The 12,773-nt window shown below is 38.0% G+C and overlaps 1 protein-coding gene across 1 annotated transcript in view; it reads left to right on the top strand.

Annotated features, from left to right (window-relative positions):
• Positions 1 to 232: 232 nt before the first annotated feature.
• Positions 233 to 12,773, top strand: part of LOC139735908 (uncharacterized) — a 133,181-nt gene continuing 120,640 nt past the window's right edge. The window contains exon 1 of the mRNA XM_071646663.1: positions 233 to 718. Coding sequence (XP_071502764.1) covers positions 431 to 718 — 288 coding nt within the window. The 5' untranslated portion in view covers positions 233 to 430. The remainder of the gene's footprint in view (positions 719 to 12,773) is intronic.

Here is a 12,773-nt window from a genome sequence, read left to right on the forward strand (position 1 = left end):
CTGTATTTTCATGTGTATTGCAGAATCAGCCTTGATGGAAAGTGGATAGCCCCATCATACGGCTTGTTCGTTACAGCAGCTATACCCCCAACAACAACAATGACGCACCGTCTAGACTGTCTATGCGTGCGGATACCAGCCCCAACAGCATGCACAATCATGCGAAAAACTTTCGGTACCGATACTTGCACAGCGTGCTTTGGAAGTGTTGTCAGCTCTTTGGGGTGGTAGGTAAAGTGGTAGCAGCTAGCCAGCGACGCAGCGTGCTGGTCTACTATGTGTGTAGTAGCTGTGTAGCGAGCCAAGAGCGTAACGGTTGTACACTAGAGCACAAATCACTGATATTGCGCCCTTCATCTCGCTAAAGACGGAAAATATCTCTTAATCTGGTCAGGAATAAATTGTTTATGGTCATCTGCTGGATGTCGTCATGATGAAGGGGAAGAAGATTGTCGACTCCAGTGAAATGGCTGATAAACGTGAACAACATCTACAGCGGCGAAGTCGCCTGTTGAGCGAAGCGAGCAGCTGCAGCAGCGGTAACTGCAGCGAGCGGAACTCGCTGTCGGGCTCGCTGGCCAGCTCGGGCGCGACTGGTGGTCCGTTGCCACCGCCATCATCAACCAGCCCAGCAACGCGAAAGAATTGGCTGAAAGCTGGAGACGAAGATGATTTTGATGACGACGACACATCGAAAGCAGTGAAGAAATATTGTCAGGTATGTATTATTTGTCATTTGATATGTCAATCACATACAACGACTGTAACGTTTAGTAAGTTGTCAATTTTTAGGTTCTTGGTTTGTGTATCTGCTGTCTTCCTGCGATGGTGGTCATCCTAATTACTAGTTCAATAACTTTCTTGTTCAGTTGTATGCTATGAGTTGTGCGATGTGGTGTGTATGCTCATGAGCGGTATATCTGCATTTTCAATGTGATTACATATATGAGACTTACCTTACACATCAGTCATCAATTTTGGTGAGAGTTCCTCTCTTAATCCCCTCGGCCTTCCTTTAGGCTTTGAAAAAGTGTGCTTATATCTACTCTATTTGTATGGTTTGAAATAACACATTCCCAATCATGTATATAATTGATAATAATAATAATAATAATAATAATAATAATAATAGTAATAATAATGATAATGATAATAATAATAATGATAATAATGATAATAGTAATAATAATGATAATGATAATAACAATAATAATGATAATGATAATAGTAGTGATAATAATAATGATAATGATGATAATACAATTATTTAATAATAATGTGAATGTTATGTTTTAAATTGCTTATTTTGGTGAGAAAATTCACGAATGTGCAGTATATGGACTTGTGTGATGTGTTGTGTTTTCTATTGAGCGGTGATTCCTGCAATTTTGAGGTGATAAATATGTATGGGACAAACATTGTACCTTGTATACATTGTATACATGATGTATACCATCTTGCACATCAAATTTTGGTAAGAGTTCCTCTTTTTTTGAATCCTCCCCTAAAGAACGAAAAAAGAAATATTTCTATGCATTGTCGGGAATAGAATATTCTCAGTCATCAACTATCTGTGTGTTTACATATATAATTACTTATCATTATTATTATTTTTTTAAAACCACAAATGTGATCTGCACTGGATTCTTGAGACCTTATTCAGCTCAGTAGGGTTAAGGTCATTGATGGGGAGGGGGGGGGGGGGAGGCGTGGTGCAAAAGGAACTCTCTTAAAGTTTAATACTAGCAGAGCTACCAAGTCTCACGCATTCTGAGTGAGACTCAAGCATTTAGGGGCCGTCTCACGATCTCACGCATGGCACCCATTTTTCTCACGCATCGGGCGAAGTCTGCAACTTTGGCCTATAATAAGGAGCATAGCTCAAAGGATTAAAGTAATAGTTGCAATTGAAGGTATATTTAAATCCCTTTTGTCTTTCAAACTAAGAAAAAATAGTCACATAAATATGCACCTGGTCGCACCATTAAGAGCTAAAAATTGAAAAAGCTCCCTACCATGGGAGGCCCAGGGAGGAAAAACCCCTCCCATACCCTCGCTCGCACGCACATTCGCGCGCCGAGATGCCGAGTCATGAAAGTCTCACTCATAAAATTTTTTTGAACTTGGCATCTCTGTACTAGCAATAGTCAACAGCCCTACGACGCTGCGGTAATTTCTTTCTACAAAATCTTGTTGAGAAAAACTTTATCATGAAGCAAAAGAAGATCAAACTGTGTAGAAGAGCAAATAATATCGATAAATGAACTTGTTCATTTTGACTGCAGTGTGAATGAGTGTTTTGTGGTTGTTATTGGTATTCTTACCACTAATAGTATTAAATGGGTTTAATGATATTACATGAATTGTGTACGTACGACCGTGCAAGAGACCCTATCAAATTGGATTGGAAGTCCAACCTTGGATACGCAGAGCTACTGGTACTGTAAATGAAATACACTGTCCACATGTGTGTTTGGAAGGGTGAATTACTGCCTGATGGATAATTGGCGATGGAATTGCCTCTCAGATGGAAGGGAGTTGTGGCTGTATGGAGGCCACTTCTTCAGTTACATTCTTGGCATCCAGGCTATTTGCAATATCCTGGTCCAGGAATGATCAACAACTGCATTTTACAGTGGCACGCTGAGTTGAATTTGTGAACATGCACATATTTCATGATGCTTGAAAATATTCAACATCCTTCAAAATACATGTATGCGCAGTTTATAATATTAGGCCTATACAGTGTATTTATATATTTTTTCCCATCAGTATCGGATTGAAAAACACTGTTTTTCTGCATGGCCTCAGAGCCTGTATTTCAGTGGGCATCAAATAAATCATTTAGTATCAGGTATTGTACATGAGTTCTATCTATGTATGGCTTTCATTTAGGCCTACACTAGTGTGCATGTTCTTGAATATGCTCAGTTAAGGTGGACATTTTTAAGTGACTATATTTTGTATACATATCCAGTTACAATGTATATAGTATATTGTACACTGTTCACTGATTGGCTCCCACTGAAAGTACTGTACGTGTATGTGGGGCCTGTTCATTGGTGTCGACATCCCAAGGGGGACCCAAAAGAGAACAGTAGGGCCCATTATGCAGGCCAGAGTACAGATCAGAGTAAATTACGATTACAACAAAGAAGACATTGATACATTGTGACAGTAATGACAGTAATGACATTCATAGACACGGTATGGTCATACAGTACAAATACAATGTAGCTCAAACTGTTTCCCTGATTTATCTGAAATTTTCACTCATCTAAAATCTGCTTTCACTATTTTCAGCCACTGATGTGATGGTAATCACCTTGAATACAAACATATTAGGACTACATTCTTTGTTGATAGGACTTTGGGTAAATTTTTCTTCATTGATGAACACTCCCATTGTCGATACGTTCAAGGAATAAAACTATTTCAGCGATGTTCCCCACAGTTATGCATGCCATTTAGGCAATCACTACTAAAGACCAACTACACTGTACAGGTATGCTTGTACATGATGAGTGTGTATTTGCATGAACATGGCATAGCATAGTAGCATGTGAACAAACAGATCACTTTGAGGCACAGTACCAATTTACAAGCACTATTGAGCATTTAGCTGTACACTACTGTAGGCCGACTTTGTCAGGCTGGTCTTTCATACAGTGGGAGATTTTGTCTTTATGAGCTTTGAAGCGTCCTTCACAGATTCTGACAATGAAAGGTAGTTCTTTTCACACTGTTTCATTGAGCCCTTCCCACAGATCTGAGTCTTATGCAACACTCTGTTGCCCAGACAAGGATATAATCCTCATCTACACGCCGATTAGCAGTCTGTCCTTGCTGGAAACTGTTTTCAATTATCACAGAAAGTCCTGCATCTCACTCACCAACTTAGGGCTTTTGAGATTGAGAGAGCGCTGTTAGCTTTGATACTTGTAGTGTGCAGTTCTTCATGGGTAATGAGGCACTTGTGTAGTAGTTCTGTATATATGTGGAGGAGGACCGTGTACAATGTAAGCCTACATTAAAATGCACAGTTTCACTGCTTCAAAGTAAGAATATCAAGAAAGACCAACCATAAACACCTACAATTGTAGGTACAATTTGTATCTGTTATAATGAAAAAGTAATATCTCAAGGAGGTGCATATATTGTTGGCTTTTCACTCAGAAAAAAATTGGGAAATTTAACATCTACATGTAAGTGTCACAGTATGTAATCTTGTACACTACAGAGGCCTGTACATTGTTGCTTTTTCTGTCGAGAGAACCTTGAGGCACACAAACGAGCAAAGCTAAAATATGATTATGCATTCAATGCCAATTGCCAACTTCACAATGAATTTGACAGTGGAAATTGGAGAACTTGTCCGAGAGAGCTACAAACCATTAAACCTTGTGTTTCTGTGGTCAGAAATATACAGTCCTGAGGAGATGACTAGATTGTTGTTACAGTGTACATAGTTTATGACAGAGATTGCTTTGCTGTATGTACAGAAGCATTATGATTTGCGCAGGGTGCTGTTCATTGCTCAATGAACGTAATTAAATTTCCTCGATAACTTCCTTTTCAAGAATCCATGTGCCCATTTATGTAAGTAAATCCCATCTGGCATACTTAGCATGTCCCATTTCACACTTCCATGGAGGGGTACATTGGTTTGACTTTGCTATTTTGAGACAGAGCTTTTTTTCTGCATTAACTCTGAATCTGTGCTCAAGCAGACACATATAATTTGTGGGTTTTTTTTAGTTGTTATGTTAAAGCTACATTGTACAGTATGTATTCACTGCTGGTTGTGCTTAACAACTGTCCTAAGTAGTAGAAGTATTTTAAGTATTCCAGTCTAAAGCAATCTATGTTTAGTTTAGGCCATTAAACAGAGCATTCTTCAGATGATAAAGCCAGAGATATTGATGGCGCTCAAGTGGTAGAAGTACTTCTCGAACCAGGAAGTGGGTAGTCAAACACAGTCCTCTGTGATGCAAGCATCCTGTACTGCATTGCCGTGTGTGCACAGTGTCCAGCAGTGATTTCGGGTTAAAATCAAGATCTCTCTATCTGTATTTAATGGTTCTCTTAATAGTTGGCTTGAGGGATCTTTTGTATTGCTTGTGAGGCACTACAAAGATACGAGCAGTCTTCCATTTGATACAAATTTGTGTATGCACATACAATGTGTACAATGTACATGTTTTAAATGCCATGCACAACTTTTTATCTGTGTATGTCATCAACATAGATTTGCGGTATCTAATGATAATTGCTCATACAAACTTGTACATGTTGTAGATGGATACTTCAGAAAATCAAACATAATCAATTCACCTTAGTGTGTGTGTGTGGGGGGGGGGGGTCAGGAGATCTTTGATTTATATTTGGATAATAGGATGTACGTATGTCTGAACTGAAAAAAAAAGCAATATTTTATGAACAATTACAGTGATATATACACTGTATCATGTAGGGATATCCAATTGACATGTTTGAGTCATCAAAATGTTGGAGACAGAATGATATGATCTACAAATGCACTATCACAATTAACAAAAACACACACACACACATACACAAACAATCAAACCCAAGTGTTTGAAATGAATTGGTTGCATTACTCAATACAGTACTTCGATGAAAAGATGAAAAGATAAAATATGTGTACTACATGTAACAACAGCATCATGAGTTAGATGTACACTGTTACATGTAGGCCTACATTTTGTAATGACTGTTTGTACTGCATCAATACATAATTTCTTCCAAAGGTGACCAGCATTTCAAATACAAAATGATACTGATACTGTAACTGATTATAGAGAAAATTTTGCTATCAATTCATGGAGTCCAACAGATCGTGAAGTATGTTATTGGATCTGTGGACAGTATTTAAATAATAGTTTGCAAGTTGCTCCATAGTCGTGGATATAGAGGCCGCCCCTCACAGCGCTTGCCAAATTATTCAAAAGTTACATTTTAATTGTACCATGGACGACATGCAGGTACAGACACTTTACACTTGACTTAGTTGAGTGCATTGAGAGCTTTACTGTTTATGTTCGTTAGAAGTGTGCTGCTGCATTCTTCAGCCACTATTCTGGTGTTCATAATCCCATCTCATTTGTGTGCTACATGCAATTAAACAATAAGAATAGACAGTGATTGGAGTAGGATACGTACAAATTGTATCCATTGCATGATGTTGTAGTCGTATAATAATCTAGCAATTAGTATCAATTTGAAAGGGAAAGAGCTCTAAATTAAACATTTGCTTTGCATCATTGACCAAAAATATGAATATGAATTCAATAGTATTTTTGTGTTAAAGGGTGTGTACAGTTCTGGTCGAGGTGAAGATTTAGCTTTTAACGTTTTGTGAGATATTCAGAAACCACATTATGAGATGTCAAAGAGCATGCAGTTCTAAGGGGTATCAAAAGTTTATTTGATGAAAATCGGTTTTGAAATGGCTGAGATGTCCAAAAACAAGGTGAAACAAAGAGATACTAATAAAGTTGGGGCATGTCGCCTTTTATTATTAGCACTTTTTGGGATATCTCAGCCATATGAAAACCTATTTTCATCAAATAAAAGTTGAATCCTTCTTAAAATTACATGCTCTTTCATATTTCATAAGAGGCTTTTTATTATCTCACTTTGGAATGTTCAAAACATGAATCCCTACCTCAACCAGTACTGTACAGTCCCTTTAAAAAAAAAAAATTCTTGCATCACACCCCAAACTGAAAGGTAGAGATCTGTGCAATATATTGCTGAATGTATATATATACTTTGTATATAAATGTATCCGGGTGACCTTTTGTCGGATGGAACACTGTATGATTGAATTGACTTGAATTGAATTGATGTGCTATTGTTAAATTAATGGCAGAAACCAATCCAGAGACTGCACCGACACTTGCTAGTCTGTGAGTGTGTGTGTGTGTGTGTGTGTGTGTGTGTGTGTGTGTGTGCTTTATCCGAGGTCTGCGACAAGATCTCTCAAAGCTGGCTAATGACAGTCTCTCTCTTTCCAGGGACTGTAGTTCAGCTAAACGCAGACACTCTTTGTCCTACCTCTGTAAATGAGTGCATTTTTGCAAGTTATGTAAGTAGATTTAGGGCCTGAGCTGGGGGGGGGGGGGGGGGGATGATTTTGAAAGAATGTGGTTAAGTCGGCAATGGTGTGTGTGATGAATCATAAAGTATAAATGGCATAAGAATGGTGACTTGTTAAACACACACATACAGTACAAAAGGGTCAGGGTCAGTGGTGGCTCATTGTGTGTAAACTTGCACCTGTAATGTTTGGACAGGCATGACTGTGCTTTGATTTGACATTACACCATAATACTCTCATTACTGGATTACTGTAAAACGAGGAATTTTCACATGCATTTTAATTTCGCGAATTTCGCGAGCACCAAAATTCGCGAAATTAAAATGCACACGAAAGTTTTTGTCTACACTACATGCATTGAACGCCAGTGGCAATTCGCGAAAATTTCATGCCACGAAAAAGGCTGTCGGCTTCAATTCGCGAAAATTTCATGCCACGAATATATCATGTTTTACAGTATATATGTCTTACAATGTACAGGAAATGTATTCCAAATCAATGTATCACTTGTCATGAAGATATAACAATATTTAATTTCAGTGCATACTGCGTAGATGAATTCTTTGACTGTGTCACAGAAATACATGTACACTGTAGGAACCATATTTCTATGATATTGAAGCTACAGTGTGTCAAAATTCTGCAATTTTCCAGTTAACAGAAAATTAAGTTCATATACCGGTATTATCAACTCTGTCATTAACTCCTCCCTGTATTACTGATATCAGTGATGTTTAACAGTTGTGTCCTGACAGCAGTATACTTCTATTCACTGTTTCGTTGTTGTTATATTGTTGTTGTTATGATTTTAAAAAAGGAACAATAAGTCAGTGTACATTGTATGCTTTGTCACAACAGTGTAAAGTTCATCATACTATAGCGGTATAATATTGATTTGAAAATCAATATCTATTCCCTGGAAGCCAGACTAATTTGTCTGCTATCTTCACACCTAAATCATCCCAATGTTTCTTTGGACATTTTCCTGTGTCAGCAAATTTTGAACAAAGGCTCATTTGTGCATGCCGATACAAACATTTCCTCTCAGTGTAAATGTTTAGGGTCTGCTTTCGTCTGTGACCTTGCTCTCAAAAGTTCAAAGCAATTTTTTATGCACTCAATTACATTATAAGTATCTATATTAGGCATTTCAGGAGTTCCTTAAAGATGCATATTTTTGTCCACTTGATTTGCATAAAATGCAATATCAAAGCATGTTTAATGCAACACATACACTGTATTAATTCCCCATACATTTGTAGTGTAGATAGTTAAGCAAATAATCAATGTTGGTGAAAGTGATGGCAATCTGGATGTAGCTATCTTTCCGAAGCGCAGCTGAGGAAAGATAGCGTACACTTTCAGATCGCCGAGGAAGTGATAGTTTGTATTGTTGCCTGAAACGAAAAGTTGATTATTTGCTTTATATTCCACATCTAGGGTCCTAAAAATTCCCATTTTATTCCACATCTGAAACTGTTTTAGCTGTCTTTTGGTATCCTTAGGGCTTAGGCTACGTGTGCGCATAGATGACAAAACAATGAATTTGCTGCGCGCACCGCGCGGCACCGAAGTGAAAGTGCGTTGCACTGTGTACTATCAAGTGACCTAGGTCGCATGATAGTCCGCAGTGCAATGCACTTTTATTTCGCGCGTACTCATCTTGCGTTAGAACTGTGTGGACTGTGTGGAGATCAGCGAAACAAAGGGACTATCAACATAGAGTGTAACAAACTTTTCTTCTCAGGTGATGTGATGGGCAAAACTACGCTTCATCACGTGATCAGCTGTGGACCAATCCTATTGCAACATTCTTAGTTTGTGGAATATAATCTTGTCTATCGCATAAACACTGGCTGAATGCGTAAATGCTGGCTAATTAAAGTGCGCAAGCTCTTCAGCTACAAGTTCAAGTCACTACTTTTTTTATTGCAGAGTCTACTTCAAATTCTATCAACTCCTATTTACAGTTTACGCCTTCTCTAGACACTGATTGTAGATGATCATAATGACATTGGATGACTTTATTCCATGGAATACCAGGGAATATTGCACTCGTTGGGGCCAATATTTCCTGGTATTCCATCCACTACCATCCAAAAGATCTATAAAAAAACGAAGTGGTCTATTTTCTTGCATGACATATAAAAACTTGCATCAAATACTATGTATAGGCAGGAGAGAAAGAGAAAGAGATAAAAAGAAGAAATGGGTGGAGAAATATGAAAAAAAAAATGAATATTGAATAAAAAGAGTGTTTTTTTCTTGTTCCTGATTTGTGTTTTCAGTTTTTACAATGGATTTTGTTTTTGAACACAACAATTGCTATGTGATGCTGTAGTTTTGACATAGCAAGTTGAGAAACCCTTTCATTTCATGTGGGATGTCTTACAGTCTGGAAAAAAAAATAGTGTGTGTAGTTTATATTGCTGTCCCATATAGTGTACATTATGTCAGTGAGACTGGAAGTACTGGAAATACTGTATAGTCTGTTGGCCTATATACTCCCCAAGTGTAGACAGCAAGACCCCAGGCAGTGATCGAAAGTGTGTATTTCGGACAAGACTCGGGATTAGCGGAAGATCACATTTAATAGCTGCCCAAGGAGCGGTGACTGTCATTCAGGTGTACGTACACGTGTATTTTGTTCCTCCCTAAAGGAAGTTCGGCTTTAATAGATCTTAAGACAGTTGCTAATCATCATCTGCAACTCCTGGCATGCAGCATCACGTTCATACAGCCAGCTGATTAAGCAGATTTTTGTTCTTGTTTTTCTTGTTTTTTTTTTTGTTTTTTTTCAAGCAGAGCTTTTCATCTGCATTCATATTGCATGATCAGACAAGTAATGCCAATACATATTAGATGCAATTATGTACAATCATGAGTATTAAGAGATCTGATAATTTACAAGTGTGGTTTTATTTCAAACTGTTTTTGGCTGGACATTTGTGTGGCTGGACAGAACAGGAATACACTTCTTCGAAATGTCTTTGTAGAGGCACATATAATTATCAGTTCTTCTAAAATTATATCACTAGTTAGAATTTGTTTAGAAAGCAAAAGTGGAATTTATTTGGATAGAAAAGTCATTGTTGGGTATCACCATTCCTTTCAAATGTCTTGTATTTTGCTCTCAATATTCTTCATACACAAGCTAAATGTATAATATGGTTAGATCTTTCTTTTCTTTTTTTAAAGCTGAAATTCCTGGCATACATGTACATTGTAGACATTTCAAAGTTCCACTTTGTAGAATTATGCAAATGCTTCTGAGGCAACTCTCAATCATTCTGCCATTTGACATCAGCTGATCGCGATTGTTGTACACTAGTACAAGGGAGAAAGTCTTGGTCACTCAGTGTACATGATGTACTTGTGCCATTTGCTGAACAGTCTGCTAAAGTATGTGCAGCTACGACCATGATGTCTGTCAGATGACCTAGCCACAAATTTTTTGTAAAATTTTGTGTGAAAGTCACATGATAGAAAAGATAAATAGCTTTCTGCTGGGAGCACTGTCGTTACAAGTGAACATTTTGTGTGAAGATGGAAAACTGGAACTCCTGTTTGCAACCTTTCTTTTTGCTGGTGATGTTTCAAAGGCTTTGACACAGTTGCCTAGCAACTTCAACCAAGATTTGGTGACTCTTGTAATGCTGCAGTGTATACTGTCATTGTGAATGGTCTTATCACAGAATAGCGCCTCACAAAGCAGAGCGTGATGGTAAACATTTGCTTCCCAGAGACAAGTTAGCTGGGTAACTTGCTCTGACTGTGAGAAATGAGATAGAGGTTTCATACTGATGGGTTAAACTGGTTTCTAAGCATGTTTAGAACCCCAACTCATGCTAATCAGGTATATAGTAATTTGTGAAAATCTGGAAGCAAACATGAAATCATGCTTTCCCACTCATGTTTCGCTGGTCAACGTCTGAAAGTTTTTTTTTTTTTTTTCTTCAGTTATGTTTTGTTTCATTGTGGTGCACATTGACAATTTTCAACAGTTTGACCTGTACAACATGACTGAGATAAAGGCACTTGTAGCTAAACCTCATATTCACTCCCATTGGGGTGTATGTGATGGGTAAGGATGAGTACGTAGGCTACCGATATTCATGCTTGATATAAAATCGGATGCGTGTTTGCTACACAGGTACAATGTATCTGTACTAAAGTTTGTGACACAGCTAATGTATGGGATACCATTTGTAGCCACAATGACATTAAAAAATTGTTGTGTGAAGGGACTCAATTCACTGTCTTTACACTGTGTTACTGGACCACATTTAGAAAAATGTTCCAGCATTGTATATCGATGTAGATTTTGATTCATCCAGGTAGTATGCTAAAAGCGTGTAAATTAAATCTGTTCGACTGGACTTACTTGTGAAAATCATGGAGAAAACAGTTTCGTGACTCGTCCGAGTCACTTCTTCAGCTCTGTCTGGCTGGCGAGCATTCACCCGTGGAGGGTGAATGGGCGATGTTACTGCCTTTATTGTCTGTACGTCGAGGAATTTTCCGGATCACCGACTTGTATGTTGTAGCATTGTGATTATGACTTCCTTCCCAAGTCAGAAACCGCTTAGATAAGAAGAAATTGCTCTAATTTATTGTGTGTCTGCGATCCTTTAAACAGTATCCGTGAAGTAACGAGAAGGAGGAAATGTCGAGAAGCATGTCTGCAATTACCTTTGCCCACATATAAAAGTCAGTCATGATTGATGTAACTGCATGTGAACCACCTATCTCTCTATATTCTGCAGCATACACAAACTGTCACACTCACATGAGGCTTCAGGAACAAGGTGTTTTGTTTGGCCATGTGCATGAAACTGGCAAATCATCATTATCTTGGGGAATTTATACCAACTTTATTGGGAATTACCGGCTCAATGTGGAATACTAGTTATTTTGACATTTAAAGGTCTTTGGAAGACTTGCTGGTGATTCGAGGAGAAACGCAGAAATTCTTTCACAGCTGGCACTGCGTAGGAATAGCTGTAACTTACGAATTATCAATCATTGCATGGTGCAGTCACTGTCATTTTATAAAATCTACTGGAAATGTTTAATAGTGTGCATCTCTGGAAGTATACATGGCAGATTGGTTAAGAATTAAATTATTTTCTGTTTGACTTTAATGGTTACATGTAAAGTTGATAAAGGGAATTCATCTGAATTGTCCATAAAGTTTTATGTTTGTAATTTGCTCCTTGATGGCATTGGACCACTCCATTTAAATCAACAGGATGTGAAACATGCCTCAATGGTTTTCAAATGGTGTGCATATGGAGTGTATGAAAAGAAACAGACAAGATTTGTTTGATACTACAAAACTATTGCAAACTCTTACTTCCCCGAATGTGAACATTACCAGTCAGTTGTATATATTGGGAGTAATAAAATCATCTGAAGAGGCCTACATGAGACCCTGGTTTGATTGCAGTCTTCTCTGATAATGGGTAAAATATTCACACAGTCTTCTCCTTGGCAGGTAAATGCCAGAATGTGAAACATCTAGCACGATAAATGAGATCAGAGTGAAGTGTAAATAATTGACAGCCTAGAAAGCCATTTGCGAGAATGAGCACAAGCGTGAGGGAGTTGCCTAGAGTCAATCCCTTCCAAGATTCTAGGAAGTAACCGG

This window comes from Diadema antillarum, unplaced genomic scaffold (assembly GCF_040938485.1).
Source record: "Diadema antillarum isolate AM-2024a unplaced genomic scaffold, OU_Dant_1.0 seq00000604_RagTag, whole genome shotgun sequence".
NCBI classification, from domain to species: Eukaryota; Metazoa; Echinodermata; class Echinoidea; order Diadematoida; family Diadematidae; genus Diadema; species Diadema antillarum.